This window comes from Mizuhopecten yessoensis, unplaced genomic scaffold, assembly GCF_002113885.1.
Source record: "Mizuhopecten yessoensis strain PY_sf001 unplaced genomic scaffold, ASM211388v2 scaffold8937, whole genome shotgun sequence".
Classification (NCBI taxonomy): domain Eukaryota; kingdom Metazoa; phylum Mollusca; class Bivalvia; order Pectinida; family Pectinidae; genus Mizuhopecten; species Mizuhopecten yessoensis.
The window spans coordinates 365,574-389,712 of NW_018407797.1; the positions used below are offsets into that span (position 1 = coordinate 365,574).

The 24,139-nt window shown below is 36.6% G+C and overlaps 1 protein-coding gene across 3 annotated transcripts in view; it reads left to right on the forward strand.

Annotated features, from left to right (window-relative positions):
• Positions 1 to 24,139, forward strand: part of LOC110456874 (excitatory amino acid transporter-like) — a 67,782-nt gene that overhangs the window by 28,265 nt on the left and 15,378 nt on the right. For 2 of the 3 annotated variants that reach the window (XM_021507899.1, XM_021507900.1), the window contains exon 2: positions 12,009 to 12,650. In XM_021507899.1, the coding sequence (XP_021363574.1) occupies positions 12,516 to 12,650 (135 nt within the window). In that variant the 5' untranslated portion in view covers positions 12,009 to 12,515. Of the gene's footprint in view, positions 1 to 11,559; positions 11,584 to 12,008; positions 12,651 to 24,139 lie in introns of those variants that run through there. The other variant, XM_021507901.1, reaches the window with a different exon arrangement.

Here is a 24,139-nt window from a genome sequence, read left to right on the forward strand (position 1 = left end):
TTTTCAACCATCCAATATAATCTTTCTTAACTCCCTTGGGAGCATTCAACCGGTGCTGCCATTACGGCGCTAACAGCTCGCATGCAACAATTCTAGCACTGATCACCAACCACATACTCATTTACAGCTGTGTAGACTGGAACAAGCGGAGTAAAGTATCTTGCTCAAAGATACAACACAGGGCCGTGCTGTTACTCGAACCCGCAGCCCTTCGGTCACGAGCCTAGCGTCCTACCACTAGACTACTCTGCCTCTGTGGTGTATCTCAAAGAATTTCAATATGTCCAGCAGGCAACACACTTCACTACCATTACTAGTAAGATGATCGGCTTATTACAGAACAATGACTTCGATTTTGTTGACATTTCTACAGGACTGGCCTGCTGAAAATATGGGTGGGCTTATTACCAGGCATGGGCTTATTGCTGGATAAATATGGTAAATATGAATTCCTGGAACTAATTTTTTACGTTATGAATCTTCAATTACTCTGAGGGCAAACTAAATGTTCGGTGATTAAATCTTGGGAGCAATTTGACAAACTCTCATTCGGGCTACAGGGGAAGAACAAGTAATCTAAAAAAACACTTATTTCATTTACGACTCCAGATGTATATGTAATATATTTTTAAATGATTTTAAAGTTAATCTGTCAGACAAATCCTGCTTGGATTCTTCTGCTTTAATTAATCATTTCTGCCTTTAACTTTGCTGCAATATATTCCTCAATATCAGTGATTTATGACTAGTGATGGCATAACATTGATTGAACATAGGTTTCACAAAAGTTATTACCTCGGTCTGGGTGTTCAAAATCAGATTTGGTTTCAATGCTACATTTCCTCAAATGTCAAATTAAAATGTTTAATATTTCTGTGTTTATGTTTAAAAATTGTTTCTTCACTTCAAGCCATAAATAAAATGCAGAAAAACTAAACATAAAACACTTGAAAGGAGTCTTGTTTAATTATGTTAAAAGTGAAGAACACTCTTCGCTTATGAATTTTCATATTGCCCAGGCTTGGAGTGTTAATTTTTATAAGTGATGTTTTTAAACTCTTTGGTAGGAAACCAATGGCTAAGATGTTGCTTTACCCCAGGGCTCCATTTTTGTCTGAAACTTATTGGTTTTTATCCACTGACCAAACTGACGAATTGAAGCAGTTCATTTTTTTAATACCATTTTACATTATGGTAATGTGATGTCATCATTCTGTCCCCGACATTGTTTTCTCCACCATTGCTCTCCATTTCAGTCTTCGCAAAACACATTGATCATCAGTATAGGGTAATGAGGAGTAATTTTTGCAGAAAATATAAAATGCATATAAGGAAAATTTGTAGGTTTGTAATAAAAGCAATATCGCACACGTGTTCATCTGACATCTGTGATTGGTCTTATTTATTGTTCTCATTTATGTGTTATTAATATTTAATTGTAATAGGAATAGTGTCCTTCCACCGGAGATCGAACCCGAAAAACGCATGACCCCGAGCTTCCCAGTCCGCCAATATAGCGATCGTGCTAAAGGGAATTTCCCTCAAAGCTAAAAGACGGCTGTAATACTATGTACTCCTGATATAAATAAAATACTCAGTATGTAAACTACCTGCTAAAGGTCATACGCTAGAAAAATTAACCCACTCAAATTGATATTGGTCATAATCATTTATCACTCGGTCAAGATACTCAATATTAATTTTGATAAAAAAAAGTCAGAAATCCTAGCCTGCGGTGACGTAATGTGGGGGATAAGGAATAAATACCACATGGACCTTCCCTGGAAATTACATGGCTGTCTCCCTGCAGGAAACAAATCTTAAAACTGATGTATCATAAGTCCTGTTATTTTATATTTACTGGTATTGGGTTATACTTGGGGAGTAGAAGGATGCTGCATTGATATGTTTTGAGATAATTACTAGTGAGATCTAAAGCTTGACTTTAATAATCTGATACTTGTTAACCTTGGGTTGGTATGTAACTAATCATATCTCAGCAAATATAGCTAGGGATGGTAGGTGGTAGGGGGGGATATAGGAATTACCCTGACAGTGTCCAGCCATTTGTCTCTCCCCCCTCCCCCTTGTAGATACATTGGTTTTTAGGACCATAAATTGTTTCTACTCAGCTACATTAACTCATTCACACCTGAAAACATGTTTGAACTCTTCCAATACAAAAGGTCGGAATAGTTCATTATGAAATTCAAGGGTAAATGTGTTAATCAAAACTCAAAAGATGACTACCGAAATAAAGGTAAGGAGTGAATTTTTCTGTTTTAGGATTAAAAGGTAAAAGGTTAAGGTTATGGTGAACTGTTGTGCAAATGTTGTTCCGAAGACAAGGAATCCTGCTTATTTCTGGTTACAAAGGTGTAACAGTCACAGTGATTCCCTTTGAGAAAATTGTCTGCAAACTTGATCCACTTGTACCTAAAAACTTCATGAAATAAATATCCACTGGTTTATAAAGAAATCCAAAGATTTTGGGGTCAGAAGGTCGAAGGTTGAGGTTACATTAAGCTATTTAACATACATTGCCAGTGGGGTGTGGGCGTTGTTAGCTTGCTGTGTTTTAGATCTATATAGTCTATTGTCCTTTGACACTGTAATGTAACTCTATATGTATCTCATCTTAAAACATGAAGCCAGCAGATTAAGGTAGATTTTGTTGTCTACCCGACTTAATTCACCAAACTGAAAGTAATTCTGCACACTTTTGAAATTTGATACACCTGTAATTGCACCTGAATTTAGTCAGGTGTCATTTGGAGGAAAACACTTCCTCAAATTTCACCATTGAATTTAATGTTGATTGTGGGACTCTGGTTAAAGCTACATTAATTCTCAGCAGAGACTGAGTGCCAGGGGAGACAATGTGGGACAAGTGATGTAATGGGGGAAGTAGATGAATTTCAGTTTCTCAAGTTTCCCCATCAAAAAGACACAAGAGTTCTTTAGGGGACCTCATATTGAGTCACCTTCTATTATCATGGAGTGTAATGCAGCAGGCTTAATTTTTTCCCAAACCTGCACAGTGAAGCACTCTAGTTGGTACATTTTGAAGGTCAATTCTATTAGTTCAAGGTCAAATTTTGTTGTTACACATCATCTTATCCAGTATACTCCCCTATGTGTGCCTCTCAATCTTCTGTAGACTGCCTACCAGCCCCTAAGTCTTCTGATACAGCGAGTCTCACTGTGTGGTAGGTCTTTTGAACCGTCTTGCAAAGTAATATAATATGTGTTGCATCTGATTCATGATGCTTTTTATAATGCTGGACTTAAACCATTCTGATTCTTACAAGTTTCCCTACATTGCACAGTTAATTCCAACAGAATATCTTAATTTTTGTCTCCAGCAAGGAAAAACTAATATTAGGTGTTGTCAAACCTGCTCATGTGACCACCTCCATTAAGAGACCACCTGTGTATCAAAATGACAAAGGAAATAGTTTGTTTGGGACAACTAACACATTCACCCCTAAAGTCACATTTGAACCTTACCAAATCAAGGATTGGGAAAGTCCAGTTTAAATGTGTAGGGGTGAATGAGTTAATGCTTTGTAACAATAAACTATATCAGTCCAACCAAACAGATTGAGTACCATCATGTGAGGATCAATAATTGAGTATATATATATATATATATATATAGCGCATTTTGTTTAGTTTGGAGATTTTCATGTAATAGTTCATACCATGTAAAGAGAAAGGTTGAAATATGTTATTTTTTCACCAGCTGATGGAGATATAGCATTAATATTTTATGTCTTATTTCCTGGGAATGTCCCTCTGATGAAACGAAACATCGCTATATTTTCCAAGAGATTGCTGATAAGTAACATTGCAATTTAGAAATTAACTTGAATGTTTTATGGTTTTGTCGGATAGAGGTGTTGTTGTCAAGGAGACTTGGTGTGTCCCGTCAGTATAGATTCTAACCGGCCGATGTCATAATTCTACATTCTAAAAAGATATCATGGGAAGCTGCATTCTAAGTTTCAATCCATATCAATCAAGATGCAGTCCCTTGTACTTTTATCGGCCTTGAACTGTATTGTTCTGCTCTCATTGTAAAATGTTTTGCTTAAATAGCAGGTTTGTAAGTAAAGGGAGTTCACAGCTGTCTATAGATCTAGCCTGTGCAGTTATAGGTTGTCAGTTCACTAGTACAGTAGCTACTTATGAAGAGTTCTCTTAAAGGCATATCCTACCTTACAAATCCATAATGTATTGAAGTTGTGTTAGAGTTATCTCCCTCATCTTCAAACACATAGATGTAAATAGCAGATCTCAGAAAGGTTTTCAAGTAACAGGAGTTGGTAAACATTTTTATTTACCCACTATAGTGTAGCAGACTCTGAACACGATTTTATTGGCATGTCTTTTAATTACTGTATGACATCACATAACTAATATGTATATGGTTTGCTCTGTCATCTTCCATTTTGAATTCCTGATTCATGGCAATGGTTTACCCTATTCAGAAACAGGAATCATGTGTTTCCATGAGAAACATAATGGTCTTCTAGATATAAGAAAATGAAAAATGGAAAAATGGGAAAAAAGGCCCAAAAGTTGTGATGGTTGAATTGGTTATCATATTTATCAAACTCTCATTGACTAATATTCAAATTGCAACAGAAACTTGATAAACCACTTTGCTTTACACAGTTTGAAAATTAACTTGAATTAGATAAACATGAGACCAACCGTCACTTGTTAGGGAACCTCTATTCATTTAACATGCGAACATGTGGCTCTCAACTTTAACATCGATAATCAATACTTTCACCAATGGCTGTCCCCAAATAAACAATATCTATACAATTTACAATTAGTTTAAGACCATATGATTACAGTTCTGACATGGGGAGATGTATCTGTGCCTACATACGTATACCAGCTCAACAGCGTTAAACTGCTGTGTATGTTATGTATGTTAGCTATAAGAATACCAAACCGTGGGTAACAACAATATTAATGCTTCAAGTGGGGGGGACACCAATTCAAGGTCATGATTTTGTTCTAAGGACACTGCTGTGACATGAGTGGTATATTCCTGCTAGTCTGTTTATTCAACAGTAGTGAAAACATGAGAGGTCTAGACTTGCCCTGCTAGTGTACTCTTATTTCTGTTTGGAAAAAGGAGCTGTCTTTCTCAGATGGAACATTTAGATGTCTGCCTGCAGAGTTCTGTTTATCTCCAGAACTACAGATGTCAGCTGACAATAACACATCACTGTAAACATACCCAATGTGTCCAGACCAGAGTTGAGTGTCAGGCACAGTGAAACTCTCAGCACACTAGCCCTTCTCCTCCCCTTCAGCATTCCGAAACCCTGCTGATAGTCAGACTTTGTTTAGTTGACCATGTGTCAGTGTTTATAACACAAGTCCAGTGTAATTACTGCTTTCTTAAATCATCTCATCATTGACCAGCTGTTGTAGCGGTCAAGCCTCCTGGTGAGTTGTAATGGTCAAGCCTAGTGGTCAGTTAATTAGCAGTTAGGAAATGGTAAAATCTAAAACAAACAACTACTGGTATATACTGTAAGTCAGTACTTATATTATAATTAGTGCGCTCAAATTCAAGTGCATATTCAAATTAGTACATAGATGAATTGGCGCATTCACAAAGTATATGCTATAGGAAACAATCATAATTTAGCGTAATATTTTTAAGTGTGTAAATACCTGTTCTAAGTGAGAAGTGCGAACCAAACTAGCCACCCACAGCTTCCCAGTCTACCCTCTATCAATTTACCTAAAGTGAAATTTCCTCTAGCATGAAGGTTTTAACTCATTCACCCCTGAAGACCCATTTGAACTCCTCAAATTCAAAGGTTGGAATAGCTCATTATGAAATTTCAGGGGCGAATGAGTTAATTCTAAATATGCTCATGGGCACCTTAATTAAAAAAACAAACATGTATAGATTGAATATATTTAAAAACAAATTTTTATTATGACTTCTTTTTCTCTTTGAATGCATATAGAATTGGCCTACATGATGTAAAATATAGAAAAGAATAATATGATCTTTAAAAAAACCCAAAACATTTAAGATAATGAAATGCATAAATAAAATGAAAATACTATTCAGGATTTAATCTTAATTTCAAACTTTTGAATTTTTAAGAAAGTAATTGAACCCATTGTTGTTAGTTTTATTTTTCGATATTTTGTATGTTTTACATTAGTGTTTGATTGAGTAAGTACGATTGGCTGTCATGTCCCAGGTTGTCAAGTGTATTTGCTGTCCCAGGTTGTCAAGTGTATTTTCTGTCCCAGGTTGTCAAGTGTAGTTGCTTACGTTTTTCTCATGGGACTCTTTTGATAATGAGGAGTACAAGTATGTTAAGGTGCCAAAAACACATGTTCTCTTTTGGTAGTGTGTGGGGGGGGGGGGGGGGGGGGATTTATGTAGTTAATTTTGGTGTACCGCAGACAGAAATATAGACTGGCCACCGTCTCTAGAATATTAGATTATTAAGAAAAAAGGTTAACTCAAAAAATGTTCATCACTTGGATGTCTGATTCTAGAGTTCTAAACTAGGGGGAGATAAGCTAGTAGTAAAGTGCAGCTGAGAAATTATTCATAATAACAGAAATACAGCAGGGGGTTAGTTCACTATGATGCAGAACAAAGTATTAACCATCAGCTAGGCTAAGACATGGTGCTAAACATTAAGAGTACATCCTGTTGAAATATATCCAATGTGACCATTATCACTATGAAATATTTGCAGAAGTCATTTTCTACAAAATTTGGTCAAGAAAATCAAACTTATTTTGTCAAATAAATCACATCTAGCAATGCATTCTACAGGATATTAATTGAAGTTTGAGGATTTGTAAAAATAAATGAAAAAATGAAAAAGCAAATAAAGAAACAATCGCTACTGGGGTTGAACTCAGGATTTATCCACTACCAATCCTACAATTAATCCAGTTTTTATAAATGAACAGAACCAAAATGAGAGGTATATTTTGGCAGGGGAAGTAACTCTAGGTCAAATAAATGCCTTCTTCTTTTTTTTTTGCTTCATCTTCTATATAAAGGGGAAAATACCTCCCAATTGAAAAAAACCCAGCTCTGTAGTAAAACTTTTCTTTGAGTTCATTCACAGTGCAGTGGTTACCTACATGCAGTACATCCAATCTGACTTAATGTCTTGGTTGTGAAATTTCCTTTCAACAAACCATTATACATGTAATAGACATGTACTTAACTTATGATGCTGTAACTTCAGTTTTAGAAAAGTGAATTATAAACTTTTTGAAATATTTGCAAAATAAATATAGAACTGTTTCTTCTTAAAAGAAATCCGTTATGTTTTTAACTGGTTTTTACGAGGCTAAACCAACATGGAGTATTAACAATCATGGGGTTTCAAACATGATTTCGCAGCGTGCTGAGTATTCCTACGTGGTCATGAATCTTCAGCTTGGAGGTGAAAACAAGTCGTGAGCATTGCATGTGTTGGTGTCAGGCGGAGGTTTAATCACCTGTTAACGTATCTCCCAGGGCTATCACTGTTTTTTTGGTCTGGTTGAGCAAATATTCGGAGTTTATGAAAACACTTCTGAATATTTATTTCAGGCGGGACAAGCAAAAGCGTTGATAGATTGTTCGGCTATCACAGAGACATCACTATCAGTCATTGCCTTGTGTTGTTAGATACAATTACCGCAGATACTACTGGCATTGTTGAGCTCCTTTGCCCACAAATGTCAAAATACCTACATCAAAAGTGTGGCATTCGCCTACACCCAATATCACTGCTCCCGTGGAGCTTGATCTGCCCGAGTTTGTTTGTACAGGCAAACGGTACAGAGTGCAGCATGTCACTGTATAAAACACACATGTAAAACACACACATTTCATCGTAATAATAATAACATATAATTATTTCAGCTGCTGCTGCTGATGGTTATGATGAAGCACTCATGTGACCTCAATTTTCAAAATGCCATGACAACCTTTGTCCCATAATGCATCACCACCACACCAATTAAAAAATTGGGACCTTATCATCATTATTGCAAAAATATTCTCAATTATAAACAGGACTCCTAAATTCTTAGCAAAGTTATAAACAGTCAGAAAGATTTCAGACATTAATTTGTACTGACATTATAAACATGGAGACAGAATTTTTAGAATTAAACACTTACACAGAATGCATAGTATCTTACCAAACTTAAAAGAACAGAAAAGCAGAATTCACAGATACTTAAGAAATTATTTAAAGAGAGTCAGAATTCATTTTGAAACAAAAGGCAGAATTTATGGTTTCTTCCCTAACAAATAATTTATTAGCACAGTCAGTATACAAAGATTGAAACAAACCAATGTACCATCTTACTGCAAAATTTTGTATCAAAGGAATGGTGTTTGAATGTACCTTGTGAAATCTCATAAAAACATTTCTTTTTTTACAGGAAGCTACTTCCTTTTTATAAATCTTTTTATTCCTTGTAAATTGATTTGTCATTTTAGGAAAAAACATGAAAGATGTTTAAATAAACTTTCTGGTCTCATAATGACATGCAAATTTGTGTAGATTAGATTTTTAGGTCACCTGAGACAAAGTCTCAAGTGACCTATTGCGATCGCCTTTTGTCCGTCGTCGTCCGTCCGTAAACAATTTACATTTTCGACTTCTTCTCCAAAACCCCTGAACCAATTTCAATGAAATTTTGCAGGGACCTTTCATGGACAAAGGTCAACAAAAAGAGTTGCCGGTTTAGTCCTAAGCCCCCAGGGGCCTGAGGGGCGGGGCCAAAAAGGGTCAAATTGACTAAAATTTCAAAAATCTTCTTCCCCAAAACCCCTGAACCAATTTCAATGAAATTTTGCAGGGACCTTCCATGGAAGTAATTCAATTTAGGTTAGCATTATCAGTATTAGGTAGCAGTTTGATAGTATGCACATATCAGCCCTGACTGACCCCCCGGGGTTGATGGGTGGGGCGAAAAAGGGTTGAATTTACTGAAATTTCAAAAATCTTCTTCTCAAGATCANTTAAGGCTGTATGCCATCTGACTTTGATATTAAGACTTAAGGCTGTATCAAACTTTACTGTGATGTGAATCGCTTTAAATGAAGAGGAGGTTACTGTGTGTATAAAAGACTACAGTGGAATTCTCGAGTGTATTGCCTTTATAGTGGGGCAGGGATCCTTAAAACATAATTACTTAATCCTTTCACCACTGTATACCATAATGGACCTATCCAGATCAACGGATGGTAGAGTTTACTTAAGTTACATAGGGGTGAAAGGGTTAAAGTACAGTAATTGGTATTTTTCATTGTCCATAAATATTTCTGATAGAATTTCACCCATTTATTGCTAAAGACAACTCATTCATCTTGTATGATGAATGATACATGGATGACAGATTTCACAGTATGATGCTCTACATAGAGAGGGAGATCCAACTTCTGTTCCTAACCTGAATTCAATGTATTTGGTGTATTGCTACAGTGGATGTTTATTTGATTAAGTTGGTTGTGTGTTTGCATAGGGGGAGGGAATTTAGTGGGGAGGAGGTTTTGTTGAGTGTGTGTGTGTGTGGGGGGGGGGTTACGAGGTCAGACATGTGAGAGGGTAACAGGGATATTACTCAAGTAAGATTGTATTTTGTTGATAGAAATAAGGTCAGCCTTGTTATTATTATCTTACACCTTTTCTTGCCTCATTTAATTCCCATTGACTTGGTTCTATCATCAGCCCAGTGTTGATGCTATAGGGTTACTTGGTCTGCCTCCTGTTGTAACATAGGAGATTGGCCAATGTTAGCAGTGTCCAGGCAAAGGGCCCTGGTGTTTTATCAATTATGTTTCTTTCTTTCTATTTTTAATTCAATTGTACTACTGACCTAGCTCAGAGGATCTTTGGATCAACTTGTTCTCGCTCATCAAGTGTTAGCTTCATAGAAAACTCATAGATTCTGCTGTATATGTGATAACTTTTGAGGTGAAATTATTATCACGGTTTTCAAGGTTGTTTGTCTGTCTGTGTGTCCTTTTATAGGCCGATTGTATTGCCCTTACCTCTGAATGTATTGTAGCACTTACAGGTAACCCCTTCATCCCAGACATTTCAGGAGAGTGGGATACTCAGATATTCGTGTGAACTGCAGTTGAACAGGCATTACTTACCCTTTTCACAGCTGATTTAAGTTAGATTTTATCTGCACAAAGTCATATATTTATTGTCCTCAGTAGTCTTTCTTGGCACCAACCATATTTATTCAAATATAGCTCCATGCCTGGTAATAAGCCCATCCATATCTATTCAAATTCTGTAGAAATACTAACATCGTCCTATAATAAGCCCACCTCACTTGTGTAATCAGCAATGGCATGTTGGCCTTCTTGGCTTTTTGCAGGAGAAATATGGTAATAGTATTCGGGAATTTTCTTTCACAGCAACCTTTATGCCAGCCGTAAAGCCCTTAGTGGGATCATACTTGCATAAACCTTTCTGCATGGCCACATAAGTTGCCCATTCTTTTCCAGGACAGGCTAAGCAGCAGATTTACATTAGCATGCTTGATTACATAAAGGTCTTTTCTACAGTAAACACATTTTAAAAAGTTATTTTCCTGTTAAATTTATGTTATATTCTCTGTATCATACAAAGACAATTATAGGTTGCATGCCTTTTTAGGGAGTTAAATGATTTTGAAATTATTTCTAAGTAATACTACAGAAAAGTATTGATATAACAAATATCCTGACTTGTGGTACAGTGGAGCCAAAATGATATTGTGTAACCTTTGCTATAGTTAATGGCCAGGCAACTTCAAGTCAGAAAAAACGCTGAACAATTTGGAACTCTCCTTTGTTCGAGATACAATATAGATCACTGGGACACTCTCCCTTAAGTGTGAAGAAGATCTTTAGCCTCACATTATGGGCATAGTCAAAAATGAAAATGAAAACAATGAAATGACAAAACAGATGATATCTCATTACTGTGGGGAGGCAGGCACAGGAAATTTGTTTTCAACTGATTTTACCTTTTCTTGAATTTCATACAATGTCGTTGATAAGTGCAAGTTCTAGATTTCACGGCAGAAATATTTGATGATTTCTGAACCATATAACCATTGGTTAGGATATTTCTATTCCTCTGATACACCTATACATACAATAGACTGGGACACATCAACTGGTCACAGGTTGTTACCTTCAGCAAGGCTATGTAAATCATCATAACCATGTTTGTACCAAAATATGATTGTATCATTTGCAAATCCCCCTTTTTTTTTTTAAATGACATGATATGTTTTCATGCACATTTACCTGTCAAAATAGATTTTTTTATGAGCAAATATGTAGATTTAGATCTAGACTATATTAGTTTATGATTTATTATCTTTTAAGTTTAAATAAATATCATAGTAAGTCAGTGTGATATTAAAATAATTTGCATAGCAATAAATACAAATACTACAAAGTTCAAACTTTAGTGACACATATGTCTGTACCTGATGCATATCTAAGACGATTTCTCACCTGTCTGAAGAGATAGCTATTTTGAACTCACCTGTAGTTTGTCGGTAAACAGAAAGACAAGCGTGATTGTGTTTTTGTTATCCAGATTTTACTTTACAGAGCGACTGGTTTTATATTACAACAGTGATGAATCTAGAGTGTAAAAAGAATTTACATATGTATAGGCACATATGTACTGATACCCCTCCCCTTCTTCCTCCCCGCCCCTACTTCATCGTCCTCCACCACCACCCCCTNTCAAGGAAAACTATAGAAATGGGTCATTTATGGGGAAAAAATACATATTAATAAAAAATACATATTATTTATGCAATTTTTCTTTTGTATGTTACACAAATTATAAAAAGTAGCAGTTATTAAGGCCACTTAATATTTTTGGTGTGTGGTATTGTTCTGTCATCCAGCCCTGACACATGTCGTGCTGGGAAGTGGACAGAAATATCACTAATGTATTTTTGTCTCCTTTCAGTGTTTGCCCAGCTGTGTCCCTAGTATCAGCAGAGTGCCTGCTCCTCCTCCTCTTCAGCAGCCACAGTAGCTCTGGATCGCTAAGCCGTGTCCCCAGTATCAGCAGAGGGCCTCCTCCTTTGTCAGCCACAGTAGCATTGGATCCCTACTACAGTAACACACAGCTGTTATTACAACAAGCTGACTTATTACACCAAGCTGACTTAGTGTTACACTGCTAAAACACAGATAAATCTGCACCAACTAAACATCCTCGTTACAGCTGATTTGATCTGAGGAACTGGTCTGGGTGAAAGGTAACGACCACTCAACCCAGACCTCCAATCAGGCTAGCCAACACGGCAAGAATTTCATCCTCCAGGTTTTTTCATCAGTTGAGTTGACTGTGTCCCACCAGGAGATTGGACCCTGCATATCACTAGTGTGGTGTGAGTGATATCTCTCTGCCTTTTGTTGTCTCCTCAGTTGCCACAGATTCAGAAGCAAAAAAGTCCTCAGAAAAAATAATATGGCTGAGCAAGGAGGGACTTACACAGAGCCAATGGTAGACCAGGTGGACCATAACGACCCAGCCTCTAAAAACAAATTTAAGGCTAACTTCAACAGATTCAGGAAAAGTAACGTAGGGAAACGCTTTAAAAAGGTAAGAATGTCTATCCATTACATGTGTACACTCATTGTAAACACTACGGCATGGCTGCACATTACACAATGTCACACTAGCTAAACAAAATTCTATACAAGCTGAGAATTATTGGTGAGTAGTGGGACAACAGTCTATAAATTGACATTTAAATCAATTTTTTTTACGCATTTTATGTTAAAAGTTTCCTGTGTAACAATACTGTTAAAGGCACCAAAGTATGAGACTGACTAAAAATGACATCAGGAGTGAATCCCTGACAAACCTTCTCCTTATTCTGATATAACACTCCATCGCCATAGTAACTGTAGCTACCATATTCCCAGTTGGCCCATTAGGAAGAAAATCCTTGAAAAGTCTACTCCAAATATCGTGACATTTACTGCATATAGGATTACATCCAATTTAGCAAAGGAAAATCACTTACCACCACAGACAACAGTGTATCTAGGTTTTATCAGAATTTTCTAATCTGTCCATTATATATGAGGCTAGTCTAGATATTTTCTTCCTAATTTAAATATAGATAATGTTACAATATTTAGTGAAGGTAATGCACTGTTAATGTTACTGTATGACAATGTAACGAACTATAACAGCAAACCTCAGGGGACTTGGTGGGTTTGTTATGACTTAGATTCCGTGGTGGGTTCCTTATGACTTAGATTCCGTGGTGGGTTTGTTATGACTTAGATTCCGTGGTGGGTTTGTTATGACTTAGATTCCGTGGTGGGTTTGTTATGACTTAGATTCCGTGGTGGGTTCGTTATGAGTTAGATTCTGTGGTGGGTTCGTTATGACTTAGATTCCATGGTGGGTTCCTTATGACTTAGATTCCGTGGTGGGTTCGTTATGACTTAGATTCTGTGGTGGGTTCGTTATGACTTAGATTCTGTGGTGGGTTCCTTATAAGCGAAATTCAAGTGTCAGTATGGTCGTGTTTTGAAAAATGTATGGAAAAGAAGGACAATGTCTGAGTCATGAAATCAAATTTAAACTTGTTCAGAGATTTAATAAACAAGCAAATATGATGAACTTGTAACCTAAATGAAATGTCATACAGATTATGTAATTATCACCAGGATATTTATTTAGAAATATGTGACTATATTCACCAACAGGAATTTTGTACAGAATATGTGGCTAATTCACCCAGATATTTTATTCAATATGCACAATAAATATTTTACTGCTACCAGGATATTTGTATATAGAATATGTGACTTCAATGTTATTTATTACCAGGAAATGTATACACAATGTGTGTCTTCCACAAGGGTATTAATACAAAAAAAATGTCACATCTATGAGAATATTTATACAAAATACACGGCTTCCACCAGGATATTCCTTCAGAATATGTTACTACTTCAAAGAAAATTTTATGAGAAAAATACCATCAAGATATTTATAAAGAAAATTTTACTGCAACCAGGATATTTCAAACGAATTGGTGACTTTACTGTCAGGACAGTTACAAAATCATGTGACTACCTTTATGATATTTGGATATCTCACTGTTACCAGGATAATATTCCGATCATGTGACTACCACAAGGATAATATATAGATCATGTGACTACCACAAGGATAAATTTACAGGTCATGTGATTACAACCAGGATAATATACATATCATTTGACTACCACCGGGGTAATATACAGATCATGTGACTACCAACAGGATCATATACAGATCATGTGACTACCACCATGATAAATTTACAGATCTTGTGACTACCACCAGGATAATATACAGATCATGTGACTACCACCATGATAAATTTACAGATCATGTGACTACCACCAGGATAATATACAGATCATGTGACTACCAACAGGATAATATACAGATCATGTGACTACCACCAGGATAATATACAGATCATGTGACTACCACCAGGATAATATACAGATCATGTGACTACCACCAGGATAATATACAGATCATGTGACTACCACCAGGATAATATACAGATCATGTGACTACCACCAGGATAATATACAGATCATGTGACTACCACCAGGATAATATACAGATCATGTGACTACCACCAGGATAATATACAGATCATGTGACTACCACCAGGATAATATACAGATCATGTGACTACCAACAGGACAATATACAGATCATGTGACTACCACCAGGATAATATACAGATCATGTGACTACCACCAGGATAATATACAGATCATTTGACTACCACCAGGGTAATATACAGATCATGTGACTACCAACAGGACAATATACAGATCATGTGACTACCAACAGGACAATATACAGATCATGTGACTACCACCAAGATAATATGAAGATCATTTGACTACCACCAGGATAATATACAGATCATGTGACTACCACCATGATACATTTACAGTTCATGTGACTACCACCAGGATAATATACAGATCATGTGACTACCACCAGGATGAATTTACAGATCATGTGACTACCACCAGGATAATATACAGATAATGTGACTACCACCAGGAAAATATACAGATCATGCGACTTCCACAAGGATAATATACAGAACATGTGACTACCGTCAGGATCATACACAGATAATGTGACTACCACCAGGATCATATACAGATAATGTGACCACCACCCGGTTAATATACAAATCATGTGACTAAAACCAGGACAATTTACAGATAATGTGACAACCACCAGGATAATATACAAATCATGTGACTACCACCAGGATAATATACAGATCAAGTGACTACCATCAGGATAATATACTGATCATCGGACTACCATCAGGATAAATATATAGATCATCTGACTACCACCAAGATCATATTCAGATCATGTGACCTCTCCTTTACTGATCATGTGACTACCATCAGGATAATATACAGATCATGTGACTAAAACCAGGACAATATACAAGTAATGTGACTACCACCAAGATCATATTCAGATCATGTTTACCTCTCCTATACTGATCATGTGACTACCATCAGGATAGATATACAGATAATGTGACTTCTACAACCAGGATAGATATATAGATCATGTGACTACCACCAGGATAATATACAGATCATGTGACTACCAACAGGACAATATACAAGTAATGTGACTACCACCAGGATAATATACAGATCATGTGACTAACACCAGGATAATATACAGATCATGTGACTACCACAAGGACAAAAGACAGATCATGTGACTACCATCAGGATAATATACAGATCATGTGACTACCACCAAGATCATATTCAGATCATGTGACCTCTCCTATACCGATCATGTGACTACCATCAGGATAACATACAGATCATGTGACAAAAAACAGGACAATATACAAGTAATGTGACTACCACCAGGATAATATACAGATCATGTGATTACCACCAAGATAATATTCATATCATGTGACCTCATCTATACTGATCATGTGACTACCACAAGGATAAATTTACATATCATGTGACTACCACCAGGATAATATACAGATCATGTGACAACCCCCAGGATAATATACAGATCATGTGACAACCCCCAGGATAATATACAGATCATGCGACTACCAACAGGGTAATATACAGATAATGTGACAACCACCAGGATAATAAAGAAATCATGTGATGAAGAGAGGATAATATAAAGATCATGTGACTACCACCTGGACATTCCCACAGAGTATGTGACTACCACAAGATTAAATGTACAGATCATGTGACTACCATCAGGATAATATACAGATCATGTGACTACCGCCAAGATCATATTCAGATCATGTGACCTCTCCTATACTGATCATGTGACTACCATCAGGATAGATATACAGATAATGTGACTTCTACAACCAGGATAGATATATAGAGCATGTGACTACCACCAGGATAATATACAGATCATGTGACTACCAACAGGACAATATACAGATCATGTGATTACCACAAGGACAAAAGACATATCATGTGACTACCACCAGGATAATATGCAGATCATGTGACTACAACCAGGATAGATATATAGAGCATGTGACTACTACCAGGATAATATACAGATCATGTGATTACCACCAGGATAATATACAGATCATGTGATTACCACAAGGACAAAAGACATATCATGTGACTACCACCAGGATAATATGCAGATCATGTGACTACCAACAGGACAATATACAGATCATGCGACTTCCACAAGGATAATTTACAGAACATGTGACTACCATCAGGATCATACACAGATAATGTGACTACCACCAGGATCATATACAGATAATGTGACCACCACCCGGTTAATATACAAATCATGTGACTAAAACTAGGACAATTTACAGATAATGTGACAACCACGAGGATAATATACAAATCATGTGATTACCACCATGATAAATTAACAGTTCATGTGACTACCAACAGGACAATATACAGATCAAGTGACCCCACAGGATAATATAAAAATCATGTGACTACCACCAGGATAATATACAGATCATGTGACTACCACCAGGATCATATACAGATCATGTGACTACCACCAGGACAATATACACATCATGTGACTACCACCAGGATAATATACAGATCATGTGACAACCACCAGGACTATATACAGATAATGTGACTACCACCAGGATAATAAACAGATCATGTGACTACCACCAGGACAATATACAGATCATGTAACTACCACCAGGAAAATATACAGATAATGCGACTTCCACAAGGATAATATACAGAACATGTGACTACCATCAGAATCATACACAGATAATGTGACTACCACCAGGATCATATACAGATAATGTGACCACCACCCGGTTAATATACAAATCATGTGACTAAAACCAGGACAATTTACAGATAATGTGACAACCACCAGGATAATATACAAATCATGTGACTACCACCAGGATAATATACAGATCAAGTGACTACCATCAGGATAATATACTGATCATGGGACTACCATCAGGACAAATATATAGATCATCTGACTACCACCAAGATCATATTCAGATCATGTGACCTCACCTTTACTGATCATGTGACTACCACTAGGATAATAAACAGATCATGTGACTAAAACCAGGACAATATACAAGTAATGTGACTACCACCAAGATCATATTCAGATTATGTTTACCTCTCCTATACTGATCATGTGACTACCATCAGGATAGATATACAGATAATGTGACTTCTACAACCAGGATAGATATATAGATCATGTGACTACTACCAGGATAATATACAGATCATGTGACAACCAACAGGACAATAAACAAGTAATGTGACTACCACCAGGATAATATACAGATCATGTGACTACCAACAGGACAATATACAGATCAAGTGACCCCACAGGATAATATAAAAATCATGTGACTACCACCAGTAGAATATACAGATCATGTGACTACCACCAAGATCATATTCAGATCATGTGACCTCTCCTATACCGATCATGTGACTACCATCAGGATAACATACAGATCATGTGACTAAAAACAGGACAATATACAAGTAATGTGACTACCACCAGGATAATATACAGATCATGCGACTACCAACAGGGTAATATACCGATAATGTGACAACCACCAGGATAATAAAGAAATCATGTGATGAAGAGAGGATAATATAAAGATCATGTGACTACCACCTGGACATTCCTACAGAGTATGTGACTACAACAAGATTAAATGTACAGACCATGTGACTACCACCAGGATAATATACAGATCATGTGACTACCACCAAGATCATATTCAGATCATGTGACCTCTCCTATACTGATCATGTGACTACCATCAGGATAGATATACAGATAATGTGACTTCTACAACCAGGATAGATATATAGAGCATGTGACTACTACCAGGATAATATACAGATCATGTGACTACCACCAGGATAATATGCAGATCATGTGACTACCACCAGGATAGATATACAGAGCATGTGACTACCACCAGGATAATATACAAATCATGTGACTACCACCAGGATAATATACAGATCATGTGACTTCCACAAGGATAGATATATACATATCATGTGATGTACACCAGGATAAAAATGCAGATCATGTTACGTACACAAGGATAGTTATACAGATCATGTGACTTCTACAACCAGAATAGATATACAGATCATGTGACTACCACCAGGATAATATACAGATCATATGACCTCTACTATACAGATCATGTGACTACCACCAGGATAAATATACAAATTATGTGAAGTACTACTTCCAAGTCATGTGATTTCCTTCAGGATATTCAATATATGAAAATATTACACCACTGCTACCAGGATTTCACAGAGTATGTGACTTAAAATATATTTTGTTTTACCCTTTCACCACTGTAGACCATAATGGATTCATTCAGATCAATGTACGGTAGAGTCTACTAAAGTTACCTAGGGGTAAAAGGGTTAATACATATGCAGTACATTTTTATATTACAATTTATCAAATTAAACTATAAACTTTTAAGCACACATGACAGTATATGCACATGTTATTTGAACCATGCAAATGTCAGAATAAGCATGCTAATTATAAAAATTAATTAAAACTGAAATAGATTTGGATAAGTATCCAGGTGAGTGGTACAGATACTGGGCCTCTAGTTATTCTCTTTGTCAATTCTAAATTATTGATGGTCTCTATTCCCTCATATTGGTTTAGACTTTCTCAACTTTACCTCATCAAAAATGAATAGCCAGTAATTAAGGATGATTAAAAGTTTCAACTTTGCATGAACAGATCTGGGCCTAATTATACAGTAGAAAGAAAGGATCCTCCAATTATGGTTCTATCAATGGCTCACCTGGCATGACTTTTCTGTGGCTTTACAATGTAGTATATGCCATGTGCTTTTTTTCCATAACTTCTTCTTTAAGAGTACAAAGCCTAGAGTCATGATGTTTGGAAATATGTGTAAAAAGACACACAAAAATGTTTTAAGAAATATGATGTATTGATCATTGATATTTGGCCTGTGCCTTTCTAGATTGAATGATGATGAGTTTTGTTCAATTGATTGATTTTTTTCTTTTCTCCAAAATCACGAGGGAAAATATATTAAATCTATAAAAATAAAAATAAATTATGAAAATATTAATTCTTAGAGTGATAATCTTCAGTCTGTTAAGCTGGCTGGAGTAAAGTTATTGTCAACTGTACATTTGTTTCCACAAATAGATGACCTTGACCTTCTGACTGAAGGTCACACCATCAGATGTTTTGAAATTGTAAACAAAACATAATATTGTTACTAAAGGTGTTAATTTTCAATTGTATGCTTGCTGTAATGGTGTCATGAAAATGATTGATGAAAAGATACATGTCCAATTGGCCTCTTGGTTTTGTTTGCGTACTGCTTTTTTTTTTCTTCCCATGAATAAACTTGGTCCTTCCTTTAAAGTCCTACAAGTGGATAAGAGTTGTCATCCTTCACTTTATATAGAGTTTATAGGAGGAAAGCACTCTATGTTGGTGTGTCTATTGTCTATTTAGGGACTCCCATGAACCTTATTCTGTTTCACTGGTCAAGTGTATGGGAACATTTTCCTGTAATGTACATTTGGGGAGGTGGAGTATAGGAATAATCACTCATCATCATACATTTGTTTAATTTCAAATATCATTACCAAGCTTCATGGTCAAGTATGTGTATATGGAGTATTTTGATAGACATTTATCTTGTTAATTTGGCAAAAAAAATAAAAAAAATATTAATGCTATTAATAATATTAATAAATGAGAGAAAAAATATACAAATATTTCTGTCTTAAGTTTCTACTTGATACAAGGATAGTATGTAAATATACACATATTAAAAACATCTTCTAAAGAGACATAATGTATAAAGAACTGTTGTTTGGTCTTACTTTGGAAGTTTTTTTAAGTGTGAAAGACTATCAGGTTTGTTGAAATGATTGTCTTGATCCACTTTCAAGGCCACTTATTATTTGCTATTTTCTTTTCTTCAAATAACTGAACTTCCAAAATAACTTTTTCCCAAATAAATGAAAGTAACCCACTGTCAAGTTAAGGTCACAAAGACAGAAAATGAAAAAAGAAAAAAAAAGTATAGTTGAATGAGGAATACATGTCCAATGGGCCTCTTGTACATTTGTTGTTTTCTTCCATTGAGGAACAAATATGGTCTATTAGTCTCACAAATGCATAAGTTGCCAACCGGCCTGGTTTATTATAAGGGCAACACTCCAGTTTGTTTATTTTGGGACCCTGACCTGTTTCAGTTTCAGGGGCTGGGGTGGTGGTGAAGGGTTGTCAAGAGTGTGGGAAAGTTTTTTGTGTATGTGTGTTTGGGGGAGGCTGAGGAGAAAAAGGGGAACATACATGTTGTTTCAGTATATTTATTTATGTTAAATGTCATAACCTGACCCTTTCTGGTTAAGCATATATGTTATTGTTGTTTTTTTGCTGGAAGTTAATCTTTAGAATTATGCAAAAATAAGTTCTATTGATATGTGGAGAATGTATGTCATTTCAATATGATGGCCCTTGAATGATGTGATCTTCTAGGGACATCATCTTATTATACAGTTAAAGTATGGGGTTCAGGGATATTGCAAGTTTCTGGTGTCCCGAGACCAGATCTATTTCCCGAGGCGAAGCCGAGGGAAATAGGCATGGTCAAGGGACACCAGAAACTTGCTATATCCCTCAACCCCATACTTTAACCGTTTTATTATACCGATACACACTGGAGAGATAGTTTTAACAAGAAAATATTTGTAAACCATAAGCTGTATAGCTTCACGTCCCAACTACCCCTTTGATGGCAATGGAGCCAAATGTTTCCGAGTTCGGTAGCAAGCTCCGCCCACCTCGTGAGTCGCTTCCGAGTTCGGTAGCAAGTTCCGCCCACCTCGCGCGTCGCTTCCGAGTTCAGTAACAAGCTCCGCCCACCTCCCACCTAATTGGCTCGGCGGTAACACCCGAGCATAGGTGTGTTTTAGTTCCAAGACTAACACACAGGACTAAAACACAGTCAGGCAAAAGTGGGGATATATTCGATTTAACCAATTACTTTTATATAGAGTAAATAAAGTAGAGGTATGATAAATATCATGAATATATGACCTGATAATTAATATAATGTTCCCCTACCTAGAGGGAGTGACAAAGAAATCTCAAACCCAAGGGAAATGTTGTTGTTGTTTTAACCTGAGGATCCGCTTAGGGTTATTCAACCAAATAATCGCCAGGAGGGTTGGAGAATTCTCTGTTCAACCTCCAAGGTAGGGGATGATTTTTTTTCTCCAATCATATTATTTCAGTCACAGCTCAAGTGACATAGTTTGGCATGTTTGATTTGCACTGGACCTCTCCCATCAGAAGCTGAGTGTGACATCATGTTTAATGTTCCCCAAATGTTATCCTATTGTTTCTTTCCGCATGCCATCTGTCATACCAAAGGGAGTGACAGAGAAATCATAGACTCTAGGTGACAGAGAAATCATAGACTCTAGCGGATGGTCACCTCCCTAGGGTATGATTCTCTGTCACACTTTAGGGTATAATTTCTCTGTCACACTTTAGGGTATGATTTCTATGTCACACTTTCGGGTATGATTTCTCTGTCACCTAGAGTATGATTTCTCTGTCACCTAGAGTATGATTTCTCTGTCACACTGTAGGGTGTGATTTCTCTGTCCCCTCGGGTATGATTTCCCTGTCACACTGTAGGGTCTGATTTCTCTGTCCCCTCGGGTATGATTTCCCTGTCACACTGGAGGGTGTGATTTCTCTGTGCCGGAGGGTATGATTTCCCTGTCACACTGGAGGGTGTGATTTCTCTGTGCCGGAGGGTATGATTTCCCTGACACACTGTAGGGTGTGATTTATCTGTCCCCTAGGGTATGATTTCTCTCTCATAGTTTAGGGTATGATTTCTATGTCACTCTTTCGGGTATGATTTCTCTGTCAAACTTTAGGGTATGATTTCTCTGTCACCTAGGGTATGATTTCTCTGTCACACTTTAGGGTAAGATTTCTCTGTGACACTTAAGGGTATGATTTCTCTGTCACACTTTAGGGTATGATTTCTCTGTCACACTTTAGGGTATGCTTTCTCTGCTACCTCAATGATATGAAAAGGGAAATCATACACTTAGAGTGACTAATAGAATCTTAGAGCCTCGGGTTAGACAAACAAAAAGCATCACCCCTCGGGTTGGAGATTTCTCTGTTACACCCTCAAGGTAGCGGATGATTATTTTTCTCTCATCCTATTATTTCAGTCACAACTCCACCTAGTGGGGTATGAATATCGTCATTCACTCTTGATGACGTCACAATTACCGGTGACACATTTTAATGAGTCACAATTGAACACGTGACAGAGAAATCTTATCCTATTGGGGTGACAGTGAAATCCTACACTTAAGGTGTACAACGGGACACCACTCTGTGACACGTGAGAGAATAGCTACTGCTTTATTTTATATTAATATCAGTTGAGGACATCATTAACATCAAATATGAAACTGGCCTGAAATGTCATGCAATGATGACGGACCAAATGTGCAACAATTTGAGTTCTCAGTTATTTTTTGATTGGTATTTTTTTTTTTAGAGGATCAAGAATATAATGAGTGGTATGATTTGATTGTCGTCATCAGTGACATATATAATAATAGATATGCCCAACCAGAAATTTTCTTTCTGATTACAAGAGGCGCCAAATTTCTGTAATTGAGAACTTGGGTTAATTAAAACCAGCAATAATAAGGGAGATAATTAATTACAAAATATACGGCGATGAGATAGCTTTAGCCTTATGATGTCCTTATAATCCGCGTAATCAGTGCATGCTGGGTGCAACTTCACACGTAAATACAGGACTAGGGGATCGCAAAGTACATCAAATAATCTCAGTACTTTCAAGTACACCAATTACTCTTTTAAAGTTAAACACCTACTTTCACATCTGTTTTTATAGTTGGGAAATTTTGTCGGATTATTTACTTGAAATCATCTTCTGTAATGTGTGAATGGTGTCTATTTTGGGTACATATCATAAAGCTACAATATTATTTATGAAATATCGAGGAAGAGAATACTGTGTGCGTTCAATGCTCAATATTTAAGGTGTGAAGAAACAGTAAAAGAATATCAGTAAGTAAAAAAAACCAGAAAAGTCATTTGGCAAATTGGATTTGTTTCCTGACAATTGTCGAACAATCATTACTCCCTTGTAAGCCGTCGATCTCGGAGGCAATGTGTGACATAGAGGCTCACTAATGTGCCAGAGTTCACAAAATACAGCGAATTCATTTTGGTTGTCAGTTTCACTTTAGTAAATGTAGTTTGTTTCGTGTGGCGTTTGTCACGTTTGTAAGATTTCCCACAGGGATAGTGATCCTCTTGTGTAATAGGTGTTTCCTGGATAAATCACTTGGATCTCGGCAATCGCAACAACTGTGTTTAGAATTAGAAACCCACCAATGCATGTGTCATGTGATTTGTAC